Source organism: Aethalodelphis obliquidens, unplaced genomic scaffold (genome assembly GCF_003676395.1).
Source record: "Aethalodelphis obliquidens isolate GAN/ISIS:26980383/991018 unplaced genomic scaffold, ASM367639v1 scaffold3, whole genome shotgun sequence".
NCBI classification, from domain to species: Eukaryota; Metazoa; Chordata; class Mammalia; order Artiodactyla; family Delphinidae; genus Aethalodelphis; species Aethalodelphis obliquidens.
This window is the reverse complement of record NW_020837947.1, coordinates 61,121,533-61,145,330: the sequence shown is the minus strand read 5'-3', so window position 1 is coordinate 61,145,330 and position 23,798 is coordinate 61,121,533. Positions and strand designations below refer to the sequence as shown.

General features: G+C 34.2%; 1 protein-coding gene across 1 annotated transcript in view; it reads left to right on the top strand.

Moving 5' to 3' along the window:
* The window catches only part of MANEA (mannosidase endo-alpha), a 77,214-nt gene that overhangs the window by 19,442 nt on the left and 33,974 nt on the right, over positions 1 to 23,798 (top strand). The window contains exon 3 of the mRNA XM_027090280.1: positions 13,696 to 13,805. Coding sequence (XP_026946081.1) covers positions 13,696 to 13,805 — 110 coding nt within the window. The remainder of the gene's footprint in view (positions 1 to 13,695; positions 13,806 to 23,798) is intronic.

Genomic DNA, 23,798 nt, shown 5'->3' with positions numbered 1-23,798 from the left:
TATTCATAGATCACGTAGGCTTTCTTTGCTCTTTTTTAATCTAAATTCCCTCTTCTGTCATTTCAAAATTCCTATCCTCCAAGTTACATTTTTTTTTTTCTTCCATATAGTCAGGCCTGCTGCAGATTTTCTGTATTGCATAATTCTTCAGGTCATTCATTGAATTTTCAGTTTCAGAATTTTGTTTGGTTCTTTATAATAATATTAATAATTTCCTTCTCTTTAATAAAGAAAAGGAAATAAAGAAATCATTTTATTCCTGATTTCATTGAGTTGTCTTTCTGAGTTTTCTTGTAACTTGTTGAGTTCCTTCAGAATAGCTAATTTGAATTCTTTATTAGTTAGATCATATGTTCTGCACCTTGTAGCTTGGTTGCTGGAAAATACTATTTTCTTTTTGTGATGCTGTATTTCCTTGGTTATATTTATAGTTCTTGTGGATATGGTTTGATGCTGTCACATTTGAAGGAGTAGATACCTCCTTAACTCTGCTCGTGCCCTCTGCATATGACATATTATCTTTATAGTGTTGATATTTGAGTTTTTTCCCCTGTGAAGCTATATCTGCTCCAGTATACTTCTTATCCCCTGTGGGCAGACTTTTAAGCTTTTATGTCTACTTGGCTTTTAACGTTTCACCAGGTTGGCTGTTGGAAACCTCTTTTGTTTCTCAGAATGTAGCCACTATAGCTCAGATTTGTGGTTTCCCACTTACTGTGAGAAACCACTGACTGTGGTGTCTTGTTTTCTTAGTGGGCTCCCTGTTTACCAGCACACATTTCCGGAGGTTCACTCTGGAGTGAGCACGAGGAGCCAGCAGCAAAGTGGGAGGAGGTGTGGGTGACAGCACTGAGGTGTATTGAGAGTGCCCACAGACCTAGTTGTGCAATCTCAGTGGGTGGTGTTCCAACAGGATCATGGCTGGCGTGCTACCCCTTTAATGCTATTCGAAATTCTTTTCTCCTCTTTGCCATCATCCTCCCTTCCCTCAGTTGTGAAGCTCCCACCTTAGTACTCCAGGTGCTGGTGAAGAGAAATGGGTTTCTCCAGCCATATCCTGCCCAGCTGGGGTAGCCTGTTACCCACTGCTTTCTTTTCCCCAGGAAGGAGAGGTTACCTCCACTGGATAAGTCAACCTTGTTCAGTGTTTCCTTGGGGGAGGGGCAGCACCAGTAAAGTTTCTCATAATTCCTTCTCTGTGACCAAATTCAAGTCCTTTTTTGAAGGCTGGACTTCTGCAAGTTTTCTTTCATGCATGAGCACCTGCCAGGCATAGTACTCACTCAATTTTTGCCTGATAGCAGCCAGTGGGGGTCTAGGCAGATTTGCTGGCCCTGCTGGTTCGGCAGCCCTTAGAGAGATTTGTCTGTTTCTTGCTACACTGTTGGTGGAGATTCCTCACAGGTCCTTTGGAGTGAGGTGCTAGGTCCCAAAATACCCACAGAGGAGATTCATTTATGTAAGGGTATCTAATTAAAAAGGGAGATATAAAGGAGGACCATCTTATGCCACCATGTTGCTGATGTCACTTCCTATTATACTTATCATTATTAGGCAAAGAATAATTTAACTATAAAAATAGTGCACACAAAACACTATTTTGGTCCATGGAATTATCATGCTGACCCTGGCATTTTTTTAATTGAAGAAAACAGTCAGTGAAGGCTATTTAAATTGCTATATGGTTGAATGTGCTTTGACTTCTTTAACATTCATATTTTTCCTTTGATATAAATGGCCTCATTTTTATTTTTATTGAATTACTCTGTGAGGTAATGATACTTTTGTATCTCACAGTACAAGCTGGTTAATTATTTGCTTTATAATTAAAGTGTTATGTGTATAAATATTAGCGGTTTAACCTTTTTTTCCTAGAAAAGAATGATGAAATTAAAATGAAGTATTAATGTTATATTTAAATTCCAACCATTATATTATAATAATGTCTCAGATAGCAGATAGAAGCCACTGATAGATATGTATCCTTTTCAAGTCTTTAAAGTATCACAGATGAGTACCTTTTTTTTATAAAATTTTCAAAAAACATAGTGTAGTATTCAGAATAACGGCCCTAAAGATGTACACATTCTAATGCCCAGAATCTCTGAATATATTGCCTTACAAGGCAAAAGGAATTAAGGATGCAGATGCATAATTAAGGTTGCTAATCAGTTCACCTTGAGGTGGGACTAATCTAATCATTGGAGTCCCTAAATGTAGAAGAGGGAAAAGAGAGAGTCAGAGATAAGTGGTCTTAAAAGGACTCAGCTTGCTCTGCCTGCTTTTGAAATGGGGTTAGAAAAGTCATGAGCCACACAATGTGGTGTCTTCCACAAGCTCACAACAGCAAGGAAACTGCTTCTTTCTTGGAGCCTCTAGAAAGGAATGTAGTTCAGTGCAACCCCTTGATATTAGCCTAGTGAGACCCATGTCAAATTCTGACCTATAAAACTGTAAGATAATAAATTTTCATTGTGTTAAGCCATTAAATTTGTGTTAATTCGTTGTGGTAGTAATAGAAAACTAATACACTTAGCAAAACATAATTCATTCTGTGTCTTTAAAATTATCTTCCCTTTCCTTCAGTTTAGCACTAAATACTTACTGAGTTTCTACCATGTCCCAACCTTATGTTAGATTCTAGGGACAAGAAGAAGAATAAGTCACATATCTTGTACTTCCCTTTGTTTCCTTCATTGGTACTTCAAAAGCACTAGATGGAAACTAATATTAGAATATTTTCTGAAGGTGGAAATTATCAGTTTTTACAAGGCCACAATTATCTCTGTATCTCCTGCCTTTAAAATTTGTACATATAAGTAGAAGAAATAGAACTTACAGTAAAATGAATTAGATTTTTGACGTTTAAATTAACATCTAACACAATGTCATAAATTTTCCTTTTAGAGTAATTGTATTAAGTTTAAAATGCATATTTATAAATGCAGATTGGTGATGGTTTCATATTGCTATAGATGACTGAGTTTAGTTCTACTGATTGCTTTATCTCTTGGGAGTGTGCTGGGTTTTTCTTGTTTTTACATATGCCTTGTAATTTTTTTCTTGAAAGCATGTTGTCTTCTGTAGGTCCATAGAACTGTAGTATGTAGCTTTCATCTCTGGAAAATGGACATGCCTCTCTTTCTGCTAAGAATGTAATATGGGCATTTCTCACTTCATTTGTTAAGAAGACTGTACTATCGCCATTGACATGTTCTACTTTTATCAAAAATCCAATGACTGTGTATATTTGTTTGGGTTTATTTCAGGACTCTATTCTGATCTGTTGATTTAATATGTCTATCCTTTCATCAGTACCACCCTGTCTTGATTGCTTTAGCTTCCTGAAGTCAGGTAGTATGATTCCTCTTTGTTCTCTTTCAAAATTGCATTGGCTATTTAATTCCTTTGCCTATCCATATCAACTAGTCCGTATCTTTAAAATATCCTGGTGGAATTGAGAGTGGGATTGGCTTAAATGTATAGATCAATTTGAGGAAAGTTGACATTTTTAAAATAATAAATTAAGTTACCACTGTTGAACAATAACAAGTTAAATATTCCATTCCATAAACGTGTATTTTTCCATTTATACAGGACTTTAAATTTTTTTAACTTTCTTTAGATTTTTATAATTTTCAGTGTACAGATTCTGTACATATATTTTTACATTTATTTTAAGTATTTTTTGGGGGGGTGCTATTATAAATGATACTGTTTTCTTAAATTTTTATTTTTTTGCCCATCAAAAGTGTGTAGAAATACTATATATTTATATCTATATCTTGTATCTTGTGATTTTGATAAACTCAGTTTATTAACTCTAGGAACATTTTTGTGGATTCTTTGTGTTTATAGAGAGTTGAATGCAAATAAAGACATGTTTGTATCTTCCTTTCTAATCTGTATACCTTTGTTTCTTTCTCTTGCCTTATTGCACTGGTTTGGACTTCCGATGTTATGTGGATGTAAGTGGTAAGAGAAGAGGATATACTTGATTTTGATCTTAGGGGAAAAGAAGTCTTTCTTCATTAAGTATTATATGAGTTCCAGGGTTTTTTAAAATGTCATTTATCAAGCCAAAGAAGTTCACTTCTATTACTAGTGCTGAGAGTTTTACCATGCTGAGTTTTATCAAATGCTTTTTTTCTGTACCCATTGATAAGATCTTTAAAAATTTTTTTGTCAAATTCTTTTTATTCTGGTAAAATACACATAACATAAAATTTACCATTTTAACCATATTTAAGTGTACAGTTCAGTGATAATAAATACATACATAACACTGTAAATCATCACCCCATCCATCTTCATAACTGAAACTTTACCTATTAAATAACTCCCTATTCCCCTCACCTCACCTTTGGCAACAATCATTATACTTTCTGTCTCTATTATTTTGTATCTAAGCACCTCATATAAGTAGAATCATACAGTATTTATCTTTCTGTGACTGTTTTATTTCACTTAGCATCATATGGGTTCATCCATGTTGTAGCATATTGCAGAATTTCATTCTTTTTAAAGATTGAATAATATTCCATTGTATGTAGATACCACATTTTGCTTATATATTCATCTGTTGATTGACACTTGAGTTGCTCCCACATTTTAGGCATGTGAATAATGCTATTATGAACATGTGTACAAATATAAATGTCTCTTCAATAACCAGACTTCAACTTCAATTTTTTTAGTTACATACTTAGATTGGAATTACTAGATTATGTGGTAATCCTGTTTTTAATTTTTTGAGGAACTGCTCTGCTGTGTTCCACAGCAACTGTACTTTTTTTACATACTTAGCAACAGTGCACAAGGATCTCGATCTTTCCACATCCTTGCCAACAATTGTTTTCTGGTATTTTTTTTTTTTTTTTAAATAGGAGCGAGCCTTATGGGTTTGAGGTAGTATCTCATTTTAATTTTGATTTGCATTTCCCTAATGATTAGTGACGTTGAACATCTTTTCATGTGCTCATTGGTCATTGAATATTTTCTTTGGAGAAATTTCTATTTAAGTCCTTTGCTCATTTTTAGTCTGGTGGTTTATTTTTTTTTATTGTTGAGTTTTAAGAGTTCTCTCTATACTCTGGATGTATTAATCCCTTGTCAGATAAATGATATGCAAATATTTTCTCCCATCCTGTGGGTTGCATTTTCACTCTGTTGATAGTGTCTTTTGATGCACAAAATTTTTAAATCTTCATTGAGTCCGGTTTATTTATTCTTTATTTTGTTACCTGTGCTTTTGGTGTCATATCCAAATAATCATTACCAAATCTGATGTCAGGAAGCTTTTCCCTTATTTTCTTCTAAGAGTCTTATAGTTTTAGGTCTTACATTTAGATCTGTGGTCCATTTTGAGTTAATTTTTGTGTATGGTGTTAAATAAGGGTCCAACTTAAATCTTTTGCATGTGAACATCCAGTTTTCCCAGCACCATTTGTTAAAAAGACCATCCTTGCCCCATTGAATGGGCTTGGCATCTCTGTCAAAAAGGTTTTGAACAAATATACAAGGGTATATTTCTGGTCTTTATTCTGTTCCATTAGTCTGTATGTTTGTCTTTATACCAGTACCACAACACACTATGTTGATTACTGTTGCTTTGTAATAAGTTTCGAAATCAAGAGGTATGAATCCTCCAATTTCGTCCTTTTTCAAGATTATTTTGGCTCTTCAGGATCACATGAAATTCCATATGAATTTCAGGATGGGTTTTTCTATTTAGGCAAAAAAATGTCATTGAGACTTTGATAGGGATCACATTGAATCTGTAGATCACTTTGAATAGTCGTGACATTTTAACAAAATTAATTCTTTCAATCCATGAACGTGGGACATGCTTTCATTTTTTGTGTTGTGTTTAATTTCTTTTAGCAATGTTTTGTAGTTTTCATTGTACAAATCTTTTGCCTCCTTAAGTTACTTCATAAGTATATTTTCTTTTTTGATGCTATTGTGTTTGAATTGTTTTTGAAATTTTCTTTTCAGATTGTTTGTTATTGCATAGAAATGAAACTAATTTCTGTGTGTTAATTTTGTATTCTGCAATTATGATTAATTCACGTATTCTAATTATTTTGTGTATGTGGACTCTTTAGAGTTTTCTACATATAAGATCATGTCATCTGCAAACAGAGAAAATTTTACTTCTTTCTTTCCAATTTGGATGCCTTTTATTTCTTTTTTTCCCTAATTGCTGTCTAGAACTTCCAGTACTGTGTTAAATGGAAGTGGTGAAAGTAGACATCCTTGCCTTGTTCTTGATCTTAGAGGAAAAGCTTTTAGTCTTTCACTTTTAGTCTTTTGAGTATGCTGTTCACTGTAGCTGTTTCATCTAAAGCTTTTGTTATGTTGTGGTATTTTTTTTTCTATTCCTAGTTCTTGAGTGCTTTTAGGAAAGAGTGTTGAATTTTGTCAGATGCTTTTTCTGCATCAATTGAGATGACCATTTATTTATTTTTCCCTTCATTCTGTTAATGTGGTATATTACATTGATCAATGTCCATTTGTTGTATCATCCTAACATTCCAGGAATAAACCCTACCTAGTCATGATGTGTAACCCTTTTAGTATGCTGCTAAATTCAATTTGCCAATATTTTTTTTGAGGAGTTTTGCATCGGTATTCATAAGGGATGGTGGTTTGTAGTTTTCTTGTGTCTTTGTCTGGCTTTGGTATTAAGGTAATGCTGACCTTATAGAATGAGTTGGGAAATATTCTCTCTTCTTTGGTTTTTGGAACAGTTTGAAAAGGATTGCTTCAGTTCTTTAAATATTTGGTAGAATTCACCCATGAAGCCATCTGGTCTAGGGCTTTTTTTATGGTCAGGAGATGTTTGTTTATTGATTCAATTTTCTTAATAGTGATAAGTCTATTCAAATTGTTTATTTCTTCATAATTCAGTCTGGGTAGGTTTTGGGCTTCTAGGAATTTGTCCATTTCATCTAGGCTATCAAATTTGCTGGTGTAAAATTGTTCCTAGTACTCTTTAGTTATCATTTTGCTTCTGTAGAATCAGTAGTAATATCCTCACTTTCATCTTTGATTTTAGTAATTTGTATCTTCTCTCTTTTCCTCTTAGTTCATCCAGGTAAAGTTTTGTTGATTTTGTGATCTCTTCCAAAAAACAAATTTTGGTTTCATTGATTTTCTCTATTGTTTTTCTGTTTTGTGTTTCATTTATATCTGAGCTAATCTTTTATTTTCTCCTTCCTCTGCTAGCTTTAGAATTAGTTTGTTCTTTTTCTAGTTCCTTAAGTTGTAAAGTTGTTTATTTGAGATTTTCCTTGTTTGTAACATTTACAGCTACTTGTTTACCCTTTAGCATCACTTTGGCCACATCCCATAAGTTTTGGTATGTCATGTTTTTGTTTTATTCATCTCTTTAAGTGTTTTCCAATTTCCCTTGTGATTTTTTCTTTGATCCATTGACTGTTTAATCTTTAGTGTTTAATATAGTTACTTATATGGATTGATTTTCAAATGTTGAATCTCATTTTTTATTCCTAGAATAAACTCCATTTGGTGATGATTTATTATCCTGCTTCTATATTGCTAAATCCTGTTTGCTCATCTTTTTAAAGGATTTTGTGTCCTTTTTCATATGAAATGTTTGTCTGTGGTTTTTCTTTTCTTGATGTCTTTGTCTTTTGTCATTAGAGTAGGTTATGACCTGATAAAATTAGTCAAGAAGTCTTTCCTCTTTCATTTTCTGGAAGAGATTGAGTAGAGTTGTTTTTTTTTTTTCTTACCTATTTGATAGAATTCACCTGCAAAATCCTCTTGGGCTGGTGATTTCATTCTTTTTTTAACTACAAAATTTCATTACTAGACATAGGACTATTCATGTTATCTATTTATTCTAGAGTGAGTTTGGGGACTTTTATGTTTGAAAGAACTGGTCCATTTCATCTAATTTGTTAGTTTTTTGGGCAAAGAGCCGTGTATGTTATTTTTCTTATGCTTTTTTTTTTTTTTTTGCTGTACGCGGGCCTCTCACTGTTGTGGCCTCTCCCATTGCGGAGCACAGGCTCCGGACGCGCAGGCTCAGCGGCCATGGCTCATGAGCCCAGCTGCTCCGCAGCATGTGGGATCTTCCTGGACCGGGGCACGAACCCGTGTCCCCTGCATCGGCTGGCGGACTCTCAACCACTGCGCCACCAGGGAAGCCCTCTTATGCTTTTAAAGTATATGGTGTCCATATAGATGTTGCCAAAAGATTTCTGCTTCTTTTCTCACTTTTTTCCTGTCAGTATTTATAGAGTTTGATTATTATTGTTGACTCTTTCAGTGAACCAACTTTTGGTTTCATTGATTCTCTGGAAAAAGAATGTGTGTTCTGCTGCTGTTGAATGGGCTATCTTATAAATGTCAGTTAGTTCAAGTTCTTGATAGTATTGTTCAGATCTTCTTTATCCTTTCTGATTTTCTGCTTGTTTTATCAGTTACTGATAAAGCAGTTTTGAAGTCTCCAAGTACAATTGTGGATTCATCTATTTCTCCTTTCAGGTTTGTCAGTTTTTGCTTCATATATTTTGAAGGTCTTTTTTTAAGTACATAAACATTTAGGACTATTATATCTTTGGGGATAACTAAGTCCTTTGTTATGAAATAATCCTTCTTTATTGCTGGTAATATTCTTTGTTTTGAAGTCTACGTTGTCTCACATTGCTATAACAACTCCAGCTCTCTTTGATTAATGTTTGCCTCGTGTATCCTTTTTCATTCTTTTACCTTTAACTTATCTTTGTCTTTATACTTAAAGTGGTTTTCTTGGACACAACATATGGTTAGGTTTTGCTTTTTTAAAATCCAGTCTGAAAATTCTGTGTTTAAATCAGTATGATTAGACTGTTTGCACCTAATATGATTTATTTATATAGTTGGATTGATTGAAATCTACTACCTTTTCAGTCTCTTCCTATTTCTTTTTTTTGACAAAAGTTCATAATGCAATTGACAAGGAAATTTAGTTATTTCTGAGATATACATTTTAAAGTAATAACTAGAATTATGACTTATAACATTATACCAGAAAATATAAGATTTTTAGGAATTTCATACTTTTTTATGATTACATTTAGTGTCTACTCTTTGCTTAGTATTTAATTTTTTTTCTTTTTTAGTTGATAACCTAAGGTTTACAAAATATATCTTTATGTGTAATGAGTCTACTTGCAAATAATACATGCTTCATATGTAGTATAAGGACCTCACCACAGTATATTCCCAGTTTTTCCTTCCCATACTTTTTGCTGATGTTGTCATAATTCTTCTATTAGAAAAAGCACTATACACTACTCCTATTATAGACCAGAGCTTGGCAAACATTTTCTGTGAAGGACCAGGTAACAATATTTTTGATTTTTATGTACCATGTTGTTTTTGCGACTACTTAGTTCTGCCACAAGATTGGGTTCATGGGCAATGTGTTGCTGACCACAGCTTCAAACATTTGGTCATCTTATAAAGCAATTAAAAGTAAAAGAAAAAAAAATAGTGTTTATTTCACCTTCATTACATAAACAAACACAAGAGTGTTTATTTCACCTTTATTACATTTCCAATGTTCCTCATTTTTTAGAGTAAATCCAAGTGGATGTTTGGTATCACATTCATTCTCCCTCAAAAATTTCCTTTACCATTTCTTGTAGTACTGATCTGCTTGCAATGAAGTTTTTTACATCTTGTTTGTATCTTTTATCTGAATGATACTTCATCTGCTACAGAATTCTCAATGGGCAGATTTGGGGGTATTTTATTTGTTTTCTTTTGGAACTTTAAAAATATTATGCCATTGTCTTCTGTCTTTCATGGTTTCTGATGAGAAGTATGCTGTAATTTTTAAACATCTTTTTATATCTTAATTTTCCTGTATGTATCTGTCTTTTTTCTCTGACTTTCTATGCAATGTTTTTTCTTGGTTTTTGATTTTTAGCAGTTTTAATATATCTTTAGTTGTTGTTTTTTGGTATTTAGCCTTCTCCGTGTTCTCTGAGCTTCTTGAATTTCTTGCTTTTTGTCATTAACTTTGCAAAATTCTTAGCTGTTATTTCTCTCTATATACCTTTTACTTCTGAGCTTTCAATTACATGTATGTTAGAACTTTGATATTTATCCCAGAGGTATTGGATGCATTGTTTATTGTTTTTTGCCCCCAGTCATTTTTTCTAATTACATTTCTGTTATGATAATTTCTTGTGACACGCTTAATTACCTGACTCTTTCCTCAGCTCTGCTGTGTCTGTTCATGAGTCTGTTGAAGGCATTCTTCATCTCTTTTAATATTTTTATAATTTCCAGCATTTCTATTTGATTCTTTTAGTTTTCATCTCTCTGCTAATATTTTCCACCTGACCTTACATGTTGACTATCTTTCCCATTAGATCTTTTAACATTTAATCATAATAGTAATTTAAAATTCCTTGTTTAGTGATTTCAACATCTATTTCAGATCTGAGTCTGGCTCTATTGATTGTTTTGAATGTGCATTATTTTTCTTGCTTTTTTACGTCTTATAATTTTTCTTGAAACTGTCATCCTGCATAATTGTGTGTATGCCTGGAAATGGGCTTGCTTTCTTTCTATTAAATCTTTAGTTTGAAAGAATGTTTGAGATGTTTGAAAGAAGCACTAAGTTCCCTATATGTAAAAGAAGCTATCACAAGCTCTGTTGAGGTAACAAATTTACATACTGTTTTACTGTCTTCTTGTTATTAAATGTTTTTTTTAATCACTTTTTGGGGGAGGTCTTACTCTTCATAGTTCATTCTCTCATGTATACTTTTTAAAACAGCCTTTTAGGTTATGAACTGAATTTATTCCCATTTTACAAATGTGAAAACTTAAGTAGACAAACTTACCTGAAGCTAAACATCTATCAAATGGCAGAACTGGGACTGGATTCTCCAGGTCTATCTGATTTCCTACCTGTGTTTTTAACTATTACCCTGTTTAGAAGCATTTAGCTTAACAAAAATATTTTTGGGTATCAGTTATATTGAGGATCCAGTGGTAAGTGCTGCGGAGGGAGGATGTGATCATTATGAAGTGGTCTGCATTTAATATGCTAATATTCTAAGAATGGACTTTAAAGAGTATCCCTTTTCCCTTAGCAATTGGAGTGGTAGAAATACACAGTAAAAGATTTTATTTATAAATGATACTTGGTTTACATATTTTAGAGAAACCTTTTGGGTTACTGTGAAGGATTCATTAACATTTAAATAGGCCAGTTCTCCTCAGGAGTAGGACCATCATTGGCTTGGTTCCCAGGCCATTACTTATTCAAAGCTCATGAGTGACACAGCCCAGAAGACACCGTACAAAGATAAATTGGATTGTAGAGCACAATATGGGGGTATAATTCAACATGTGAAAGTGATAATTGACTGAAACACAATAAGAGGATAAGGAAGAACAGAGAACATTCTCCCCAAGCCTTAGAGTATACCTTCAGCAAGGATAGGAAGGAAGAAAAAAATCATTGGAGAAGAACAAGTTGATAAGGTGTTTAGAGAATCAGAATACTGGCAATGCTGTACAATAGAACTTTCTGTGATAATGAAAATATTCTATATCTGTGCTTGTAGATATAGAAAATATTCTATATCTGTGCTGTACAGTAGAAAATATTAACCACCCTTAAATTCCCTTTCAAGCTAGAGGACTTCCCAAGCATTGTCCACCCGGGATTTAATCCACTGATTTTGAGGGCTGGTTTACTTCTCCTAATTATGCTTAGGGCAGACTGACTTCCTTTCTCAGTTACTTCTCTGACTTCACATTTTCACTTTATTTTAGACAGGTAATTCTTTACTCTCTTCAGCTCTTTGGCTTTTGGAAGTTTTTTGTTCCCATATCTTATTTAATAATTTGTTTTTGTTGGGAACGTTGGTCTAAGTAACCTAATCTATTAGAAACAGGAATCTTGTTTTTAATTTCATCAAAGCATGCTGTGTTCATAATTTTCCTGAGCTCTATGGCATAATATTTCTTTTGTATGTTTCTCCTTTATAATGTTTTCCCATGTTCTTTTTCACCATTTTTTTTGCAGGATTTTTTCATAGGTCCCATGTTGAGAAAATCTTTATTGTCACTTTTCATTGGTGATGTCCTTCTTATAAGCTGGAGAAGTAGGCAGCTTGAATGTTTGATCAGTTGTCTTCCGACACTTTTCTCATCAACATTGTTTTTCCATATGACTGCTTTCTTAGGTAGCCAGAATCTCCCCTGAAGCCCCATATATTGTAGATTCTTTTTTCTATCTCTTTGTGTTCTTATTGCTATTTTTATTTTCAGATTGTATAGGGGACAGGTATCTTTTTTTTTTTTCTGTTAACCTAGAAGTTCTGTTTTGTCTTTAGATGGGACTGCTGTTTATACATGACATAGTTAACACAAATTTAAGTCTTAAAATTTAGTTCTATGCCAGTTTCTAACCTTGCCTTTTCTGTATTTCCACGTGCTTGTCTTTTGATAACATTGCATTTTCCTCCTTGTCTGAAAGAGTCTGTTAAATGATTTAGAAATTAGTACAATACTTTTAGTGGCCTCTTGCTTCTTTATATATGTAATGAGGCTTTGGATTAGTTGATTTCAAAGATTTCCCTCTCCAGTTAGTAATTTCTTTGCAGGCTTATTGTTTCTAAAACTTTCTTTTTGTAGTTTATCAGTTCAAAAGTAAGTAGGTACTACAGGGATAAACTGTAATTTAAAAAATTTCTTGAATCTTCTGTTAAGTGATATTGATCCACACAGAAATCTGCACATAAATGTTTATAGCCATTTCATTTATAATTGCCAAAAATTGTAAGAAACCAAGATGTCTTCAATAGGTAAGTGGACAAACTGTGGCACACTGATACAATGGAACATTATTCAGCAATAAAAAGAATGAGTTGTCAAGTCTTAAAAAGACATGAAACTTAAATGCATATTTCAGAGTATAAGAAATGTCTGAAAATGTTACTTTATGATTCCACCTACATAACATTCTGGAAAAGGCAAAGTATATAGAGATAGTAAAAGGATCAGTTATTTTCTGGGGGATTGAGGAAGGACATGGAGGAGGGATTAATAAGTGGAGTACAAAGGGTTTTGAGGGCTGTAAAACTATTCTGTGTGTTACTGTAATAGTCAGTTCATGACACTATACATTTGTCAAAAGCCATAGAACTGTACAATACAAAGAGGGAACCCTAATGTAAACTCTGGGCTTTAGTTAATGATATACCTACATTGGTTCATCAGTTGTAACAAGTTTACTATACTAATGTAAGATGTTAATACTAACAGAAACTGTGTGGCATGGGGGGATGTGAGTAGCAGAGTGAGTAGCAGAGGAGAAGATAGAAACTACTTTCTGTATAATTTTTCTGTAAATATAAAACTTATTCTAGAAAGTAAAATCTACTAATTAATTAGAAGATACTGATGCCTGATAAAAAGTTTAAAGTATTGAGTATACAAAGTAATCAAATAAACTTAAGTGGTATCTAAGTAAAGTAACAAAACAACATTATTTGAGAATATGTTTCTTTTTATTGTTAACAATTTGGTCCTTATTCTGCCGTATTTTTTTTTTTAACAATACCTGTATTTTTTACCAATACCTTTATTTTTTTAACAATACCTCATTTCTGTTCCTGTGTTTATTTTTCTTTTCTTTTTGGTTGTTTCTATTAGGTGTACTAGCCCTATCTTGGTACCCACCTGACTCAAATGATGAGAATGGAGAACCTACTGATAACTTGGTACCAACTATTTTGGATAAAGCTCATAAATATAATCTGAAGGTATTTAATTTAATTTATTTTATTGAGATGTAATTGGCATATAACATTAGATTAGTTTGTGTTCAACATAATGATTTGATATATGTATATATTGTGAAATGATTATCACAGTTAGTCTAGTTAACTTCCATCACCACATGTAGTTACAATTTTTTTTTCCTATGATGAGAATTTTTAAGTTCTGTTCTTTTAGCATCTTTTAAATATACGATACAGTATTATTAACTGTAGTTATCAAGGTGTACTTCACATCCTGGAGGCTTACTTATTTTATAACTGGAAGTTTGTGCCTTTTAACTGTCTTCACCCACTTCACCCACCCCCTGTCTCAGGCAACTACAGATCTGTTCTCTGTATCTATGAATTGGTTGTTTTATGTTTTCTTTTTGTGGGGTTTTTTGGTGTTGCTTTGTTTTGTTTTTGATTCCATATATAAGTGAGATCATATGGTATTTGTCTTTTTGCTTCCTTTGGATAAGTACCCAGAGGGGGAATTGCAGGAAAATATAATTCTATTTTAAATTATTTTAAGAAACTCCATACTGTTTTCATAGTGGCTGCATCAATTTATGTTCACAAGGGTTTCCTTTTCTCCACATGCTAACACTTCTTATTTCTTGTGTTTCTGTTAATAGCCATTCAAACAGGTATGAGGTAATATCTCATTGTGGTTTTGATTGGCATTTCCCTGATGATTAGTGATGTTGAGCACCTTTTCAAGTACCTGTTGGCCATCTGTACGTGTTCCTAGGAAAAATGTCTATCCAGAACTTAGGCCCATTTTTCAATCAGATTTTTTTTTGCTAATGTGTTGTAGGAGTCCTTTATATATTTTGCATATTAACCCCTTGTCAGATACATGATTTGCAGATATTTTCTCCCATCTATTATGTTACCTTTTCATTCGTTAGTGGTTTCATGTGCTGTATAGAAGCATTTTTGATGTAGTGCCACTTGTTTATTTTTGCTTTTGTTGTTTTGGTTTTGGTGTCAAATCCAAAACATCATTACCAACACTAATTTCAAGGAGCTTACTACCTTTATTTTCTTCTAAGAGTTTTATGGTTTCAGGTCTTATGCTTAAGAATTTAATCCATTTTTAGGTAATTTTTGTGTATGGTGTAAGATGGTGGTTCAGTTTCATTCTTTTGCATGTGGCTGCTCAGTTTTTCCAACACCATTTATTGAAAAGACTGTCCTTTCCCCATTGTATATTCTTAGCTCCTTTGTTATTAATTGACCATAGGTGCCTGGGCTTATTTCTGGGCTCTCTATTCTGTTCCAGTGATCTATGTGTCTGTTTTTATGTTCTGATTAGTATAGCTTTGTAATATAGTTTGAAATCAGGGAGTGTGATGCCTCCAGCATTGTTCTTTTTTCTCAGTATTGCTTTGGCTTTAGGGTCTTTTGTGGTTCCATACTAATTTTAGGATTGTATGTTTTATTTCTGTGAAAAATGCCTTTGGGATTGCATTGAATCTATGGATTGCTTTTGATAGTATGGACATTTTAACAAAATTAATTCTTCCAATCCATGAGTGTGGGCTATCTTAACATTTATTTCTGTTTCTTTAATGTCGTTTATTAACATCTTATGATTTTCAGTGTACAGATCTTTCATGTTCTTGGTTAAGCTTATTTCTAGGTATCTTATTCTTTTTGATGCAGTTGTACAATAAATAGGATTGTTTCCTTAATTTATCTTTCTGAGTTCATAATTAGTGAATAGAAATGCAAGTGATTTGTGTATATTGATTTTGTATCCTGCAAGCTTATTGAATTTGTTTAACAGTTTTTTGATAAAATCTTTAGAGTTTTCTATGTCACACAGTGTCATCTGCAAATAGAGACAGTTTTACTCCTCCTTTTCTGAATTGGATGCCTTTCATTTGTTATTGTTGTTGCATTATTGCTCTGGCTAGGAGTTCCAATGCTTTATTGAATAAAAGTGGTGAGAGTGGGTATCCTTGAGTTGTTGCTGATCATGGAGGAAAAACAGTCGACTCTTCTCCCTTGAGTATGATTTTAGCTGGAGGCTTGTGATATATGGCCATTATTTTGTTGAAGTACTTTTTTTCTATTCTCACTTTGTTGAGAGTTTGTATCATGAATGGGTGTTAAATTTTGTTGAATGCTTTTTTCTGCTTTGTTGAGATGATCACATGACTTTTTATCCTTTATTTTGTGAATGGTGTGTATCACATTGATTGATTTGAGGGTGTTAAACCATCCTTGCACCCCTGGAATAAATTCCACTTGATCAGAGCATATGATACTTTTGTTGTATTGTTGAATTCAGCTTATTAATATTTTGTTGAGGAGTTTTGCATTTCTGTTCATCATGAATATTGGCCTGTAATTTTCTTTACTGTGGTGTCTTGACTGGTTTTGGTGTCAGGGTAATGCTTGTCCCATAAAATGAGTTTGGACGTGTTCCCTTCTTTTCTAATTTTTGGAAGAATTTGAGAAGATTCGTATTAATTCTTCTTTGAATATTTGGTAGAATTCACCAGTGAAGCGGTCTGATTCTGGATTTGTTTGTTGGAGGTTTTTGATTACTGATTATCTCCCTTCTAGTAATCAGTCTGCTCAGATTTTGTTTCTTCATGATTCAGCCTTGGAAGGTGGTATGTTTCTAAGAATATATCCATTTGCGTTGTCAGTGGAGTATTAAAGTCCCTTATTATTATTGTATGGCTGTTTTACCCTTTAGGTCTGTTAATATTTGCTTTTATATTTGGATGCTCCTATGTTGGGTGCATAAATATTTACAAATGTCATATCCTCTTATTGTATTGATCCCTTTATCATTATGTAATGACCTACTTTGTTCTTTGTCTCGTATTACAGTGTGTTTTATGTTCTTCTTTGTCGTATGTAAGTATTGCCACTCCAGCTTTCTTTTGGTTTCCAAGAGCATGGGATATATTTTTCCATCCCTTCGTTTTCAGACTGCATGTGTTTGTACATCTAAGTGAGACTCTTGTGGGTAAGATATAGATGACTTTTAAAAAATCTGTTTAGCTATTCTCTGGGTTTTTTGCTTGCTTGTTTGTTTGTTTTCCCAGAATTTGTCCATGTACACTTAATTATTGATAGGTATGGAGCTATTGCCATTTTGTTTATTGTTTTATAGCCGTTTTGTAATTTCTTTTTTCCTCTCTACTTCTCTTGATCTCCTACTTTGTGATTTGATGATTTTCTGTAGTGGCAGTCTTAGATTCCATTCTCTTTATCTTTTGTGTACTTAATCTAGGTTTTTGCTCTGTAGTTACCATAATGCTGACATAAAACAATTTATATTTATAATAGTCTGTTTTAAGTCAATAACAAATTTGGTAACAGTCTAAAGCTCTACATTTTTACTTACCCCCATTTTATATATATATATATATATATTTTTTTTTTTTTTTTTTTTTTTTGGCGATATGCGGGCCTCTCACTGTCGTGGCCTCTCCCGTTGCAGAGCACAGGCTCCAGACGCGCAGGCCCAGCGGCCATGGCTCACGGGCCCAGCCGCTCCGCGGCATGCGGGATATTCCCGGACCGGGGCACGAACCCGCGTCCCCTGCATCGGCAGGCGGACTCTCAACCACTGCGCCACCAGGGAAGCCCCCCATTTTATATTTTTGAAGTCACCATTTACATCTTCTTATCTTGCATATTCACTATCAAATTATTGCAGTTATAGTTATTTTTACTGTTTGTCTTTTAACCTTCATACTAGTGTTTGTATAAGTGATTAATTTATCACGTTTACAACATTAGGTTTTTCTAAATTTTACTGTATGTTAATTTTTACCAGTGAGATTTATATATTTGTATTTTTTTCCTGTTACTGTCTAGCACCCTTTTGTTTCAGCTTAAAAAGTCCCTTTAACTTTTCTTATAGGACTGGGCTATTGGTCATTACTCTATGTTTTATTTTTCTGGAAAACTCTTTATATCTCCTTCAATTCTGAAGGATAACTTTACCATGTAGAGTATTCTTGGTTGGCAGTTTAATTTTTTCAGAGCTTTAAATATATCATGCCACATCCTTCTACAATTTTTCTGCTGGAAAATATGCTAATTGTCTTTTGGGGATTCCCTTGTGTATAAGAAGTTGTTTTTCTCTTGCTTCTTCATACAGTCTGTCCTTGCTTTTAACTTTTGACGATTTATTTATATTATATATATAAATAAATCTGGATGCTGTTTCCTTCCCCTAATTAGGGAAGTGTTCAGCCACTATTTCTTCACATAAATTTTCTGCCCTTTTTCTCTCCTCATTCCGGGAACCTGATGCGAATAATGGTCCTCTTGATGTTTTCCCATAAATTCCATAAACTATCTTTGCTCTTTTTTATTCCTTTTTCTTTTTGCTGCTCTAGTTGGAGGAGTTAAACTGCCCTGTCTTTGAGTTCACTGATCTTTTGTTTTGCTCTTAGTCTGCTTTTGAACCCTCATATTTGTCAGTACAGTTGTTGTATTCTTCAACTTCATCATTTCTGTAGAGTACTTTCCTTTATTTTCTGTTTCTTGAAATTCTCACTTTCATGTTTTGTTCTGACATTGGTGAGCATATTTATTACTTATTTTGAATTTTTTGTCATGTAAATCATGTATCTCTTTTTCATTAAGTATTTTCCTGAAGTTTTTATCTTGTCCTTTTATTCGGAACATATTCCTTTGTTTTTTCAGTTTCCCTGACATTTTGTGTTGGTTTCTATGTATTAGATGAAACAACCTCTTCTCCCAGTCTTGAAGGCGTTGCCTCATGTAGGAGATGAACCTTAACGTTTAACCCTGTCCTATTTCTTGGCTGTCTCTCATATCCTTGTGATTGTCCAAACCACCTACTTGGTTCTTAGTGGCTCCCAGCCGTTGAGGGTTTCCCAAGACCTGCCAGTGTCCTAAAAGGGAGGATCTCAGTCAGCACCTAAATTCAGGCTGATTGGAAGCCAGACTTTGGGCAGCAGCTTTTAAGTTATACATATATACCTCTTTCCATGGAAGCCTGGGAGATGGATATTTCATTCTGCTTCCTCTGTACTGAGCCCTGCATGATAGTTAAGAACCGTTTCTTCCTTTGTGCCATCCCATTAGACCCATGAATACAATACCCACTAGCCACCAGAGCCAGGCTATCAAGGGTTATTTCTTGTGGGCAGAAACCACAAAAGCTGGTGCACCAAATGTGGGCAGAAGCTCCTTTCTCAAAGATTACCACGATCTGGGGCTGGGTGGAGGGTGTTTGCAAAGTAGGTGCCCACTTCTTTCCCTGGTGTCTGCACAAGATTGCAGTTGGCCCCTAGATGTGTGTTTAATTTGATGTCTTCCCCTCAGGCCAAAGCTATGAAAACAGGATTTTAGTCCTCTTTCACAGAAAGATTAGGTGCCTGTCTGTTGCCTCTCTGCTTTGTCCTGTGGGTTGTTGCTGGTTACGAACTCTTTCTCTATTTGTTTCAGTCCTATGGAACTCATAAATGTCCACCACTGTGGCCACCAGAGCCAGGTGATCGAGGTAGTGCCCCCTTACTTAGCAGCAGCTGCAAAAACCAGGCCATCAGATGCATATACAAGCTTCTTTCTGGAAGATAAGGTGACCTGGAGTGAGATGGGGGAGGCTCCTTGGTCTTTGGAGAGTATTCAGTAAGCTTCTAGGTATGCCTTAAATTAGGTGCCTGCCACTTAAGCCGAAGCTTTAAGATAAGCATATAAATCTCTTTTACAGAAAGCCTAGGCATTTTAATTGGCTGCCTTTGTGCTGGGCCCTGGGGTGTAGGCATAGCGAATCCTCATGAGCCTTTTAAGTATGTTTCTCAGTTCACTATAGCCTTGTGTGTCTCATGGACAACAGCCCTGTTAACTTTCAAAGATAAATGTTTTGGGTGCTTGTCTCTCAGGTGCAGGTCTTAAAAGTTGGGGTGCCAGATGTAGATTTCACATCCTGTGCTCCTCAGGAAGAAGCTCAGAGTTGTGGGTTCCCTCCTGATTATGGGTCTCCATGCCAGGAGTGGAGTTTATGGTTAGATTGTGTCTCAGCCTCTCCTACCCATTTCAACATCAGTCTTTTTTTGTTTACCCAGTATGTAGGAGTTTATTTCAGAGAAAATTGTTCCTTATATAGTTGTAGATTTGGTGTGTCCCTGGGAGGAGGTAAGTTAAGGCTCCCCCTACATTGCCATCTTGAACTAGAACCTCTAAAGGTATTATTGATAATAAAATACTTGTGAACTATCCTTTTGGACATGAGGATAGTAACTATAATTTTTGGAGTAGTTGTTTTAATTAAAACTTGATGTGAAAGTGACTTAGAATCTTTTTTTTTTTTTTTTTTTTTTTTTGCGGTACGCGGGCCTCTCACTGTTGTGGCCTCTCCCGTTGCAGAGCACAGGCTCCGGACGCGCAGGCTCAGCGGCCATGGCTCACGGGCCTAGCCGCTCCATGGCATGTGGGATCTTCCCAGGCCGGGCCACGAACCCGTGTCCCCTGCATCAGCAGGCGGACTGTCGACCACTGCGCCACCAGGGAAGCCCTAGAATCTTTTCTAATGATACATCTTTTCATAAAAAATTTCTGAGTTCCAAACCTCATCTAGATCATAGCTTATTATTAAAGTTTCCTTACTATTATTCTGTATATGTTTTATATTCATATACTTACTGTTTATTTTAGCAGGAAAGAAAGAAAATCGCAGTGTTTTTATGAAGATAATACAGTAATTAGTGAGAGTAACATGTCTAAGTATCTTGGATGTCAAAGATTTACTAAAAACAAGTTTTGTTAACCATATGAATTTAAATATTTCTAAAGTAGTTAGAAAACAAATTGCTGCTTAAAAATTTGTCAAAATCTGTATTTCATTTAAACCTTGTATAACACATACACACACAAACACATACACGCCCAGGTACATAAAAAATGCAGGTGAAAGTCTGAAGACAGTTGTAAGACCAAGTATATTCTACCCAGATAGTAAGGCATGTTACAAATGTGGGGAAATTTCTCAAAGTATAAAATTTTATTTATTTCTTTCAGAAATTAATGAATCATGGAAACAAATAGAAGTAATGATGAAAAGGATTTTGAATAGCACCGCAAAGGAAATTTTATAATGAATAGCAAGAGAATAAGAATCATTTTTAAAATCCAAGGATACTTTTCAAAAATTGGTTACGTGATAGTTAGCAACATTAATCTTAATAAATTCATAAAAAATATAACCATATGGTCTGCATTCTTTGACCATATTCAGTATAACTGAACATTAAAAATAAGGCCAAAATAAACATTTAAAAAGTAAAAAGTTGTCTAAAATTTTAATTATAACATTATAACTAAAAATAACACTTCTTTTAAGATCAAAAGTGAAAATTTAGGATGATTAAAAATAAATAGCACTGAGATTATCAATACCAGTAGGACATGGATAATTAAATAAACTAAAATTAGAAGGAGGGATTAATAAGGATGAAGTAAGCACTTAATTAAATAAAATACAAAACCCTTCAAAATCAGTAGCCTGGAAAAATTATTTTTCCACTGTGGGGAAGAAAAAAATAGACAAACCACTGGCAAGATTAAAAAAGAAAAACACAGAGAAGACATAATATCAAAAATTGAAAGGAAATAGATCTATAGGGATAGAAGAGCATTTAAGGTTTTATATCACCATATTTAAAATATATAAAAAATAGGCAGCATTCTTGGAAAATACAAAAAAGTTTTACTTTTTGTACAGAGAGAAGTTTAAAAAATCTAAATTGACTTATATCCTAGAAAAAAATTCTGAAGTTTTATTGAGTGTATGTCTTTCTCAAAGCACCAGATCTTACCTGTCAGTTCTGTTCAACCTTTGAGAACTGGTTGATTTTTGTGATAGTGAAATACAGTGGAAAGTTTACTCATTATCTATTGCTGTATAACATATTACCCCAAAACTTGGCAGTTTAACACAACAAACATTTTATATCTCACACAAGTTCTAAAGGTCAGGAATCTGGAAGTGGTTTAGCCTGGTGAGTCTGGTTCAGGATTTCTCAGAAGGTTATAATCAAGTTGTTGGCTGGTACTATAGTCATCGGAGGCCTAGAGAATCTACTTCTAAGTTTTCTTATGTGGTGGTTGACAGACCTCAGTTTCTTTTAGCTGTTGGAATGGGACTTAGTACTTTTTTTTTTTTTAATTGAAGTATGGTTGATTTACAGTGTTTCAGATATACAGGACTTAGTTTGCGGGCAGCCTGTCCACAGGACTGTCTCCTTAATACATGGCAGCTGGCTTCCCCATAATGAATGATTTGAGAAAGAGAGAGTTCAGTACAGAAGGTGCAGTGTTTTGACCTAATTTAGAAAGTGACTGTCACTTATGCCCTATTTTATTGGTTTATTTGCTGGTAAACCAACCCTGGTACAATGTGGGAGGCAACTGCACAGGTTATGAATATCAGGAGATGGGGAGCATTGGTAGCCATCTCGGAGACTGGCTACCAGAGAAGACTTGCAACTTTATTCTATAATGATAACACTATCAAACACTAAAGGATAGCACAAAAAAGAGATTCATACAGTGATCTCATTAATGAAAATATATGCAAAATTCCTGAAGAAAACTTATATATGAGAAGTGTTTATTAGCAATAATCTAAGAGGGGATTCAAGAGTATGAAATCTGAATCCAAATCTCCCACATTCAGTCCTGGCTCAAGCACTTAGTAGCTGTGTATTTAACTCTTACGCCTCAGTTTCGTCATCTCTCACTGGAAAAAGTAACAAAATCTACCTTACAGACTGGTTATAAAGATTACATGAGGTAATATATGTAAAGCCCTTAGTGTCTGGCACATGGTAAACACTATGTAAGTGTTAAGTAAATAAGACTTAATTGATTATTTAAAGGAGATAAAACATGATCATCTTGATACTAAACTTCTGAGGAAATAAAAACTCATTACTAATAAAACTCTTAATAAAAATTGTTCTTTAACTTGATAAAGGGTTTCTTTTATTTTTCTATTAATTTTTATTGGAGTATAGTTGCTTTACAATGTTGAGTTAGTTTCTGCTGTACAGTAAAGTGAATCAGTTATACAGATACATATATCCACTCTTTTTTAGATTTCCTTGCCCTTTAGGTCACCACAGAGCATTGAGTAGAATTCCCTGCGCTATACAGTAGGTTCTTGTTACTTATCTATTTTATATACAGTAGTGTATGTATTTCAATCCCAATCTCCCAATTCATCCCACCCCTTTCCTTCCCCTTGGTAACCATAAGTTTGTTTTCTACATCTCTGACTTTATTTCTGCTTTGCAAATAAGTTCATCTATCCCACTTTTCTAGATTTCACATATAAGCGCTATTATACGATATTTGTCTTTCTCTTTCTGACTTACTTCACTCTGTATGACAATCTCTGGGTCCATCCATGTCTCTGCAAATGGCATTATTTCATTCCTTTTTATGGCTGAGTAATATTCCATTGTATATATACACCACATCTTCTTTATCCATTCCTCTGTTGATGGACATTTGGATTGCTTACATTTCCTGGCTATTGTAAATAATGCTGCAGTGAACATCGAGATGCATCCTCTCTAACCATGGTTTTCTCCGGGTATATGCCCAGTAGTAGGATTGCTGGGTCATGTGGTAGCTCTATTTTTAGTTTTTTAACGAATCTCCATACTGTTCTCCATAGTGGCTGTACCAATTTACATTCCCACCAACAGTGCAGGAGGGTTGCCTTGTCTCCACACCCTATCCAGCATTTATTGTTTGTAGATTTCTGATGATGGCCATTCTGACCAGTGTGAGGTGATACCTCATTGTAGTTTTGATTTACATTTCTCTAATAATTAGTGATGTTGAGCATCTTTTCATGTGTTTTTTGTTCATCTGTATGTCTTCTTTAGAGAAATGTCTATTTAGATCTTCTGCCCATTTTTTCATTTGGGTTGTTTGTTTTTTTGTTACTGATCTTCATGAGCTGTTTGTATGTTTTGGAGA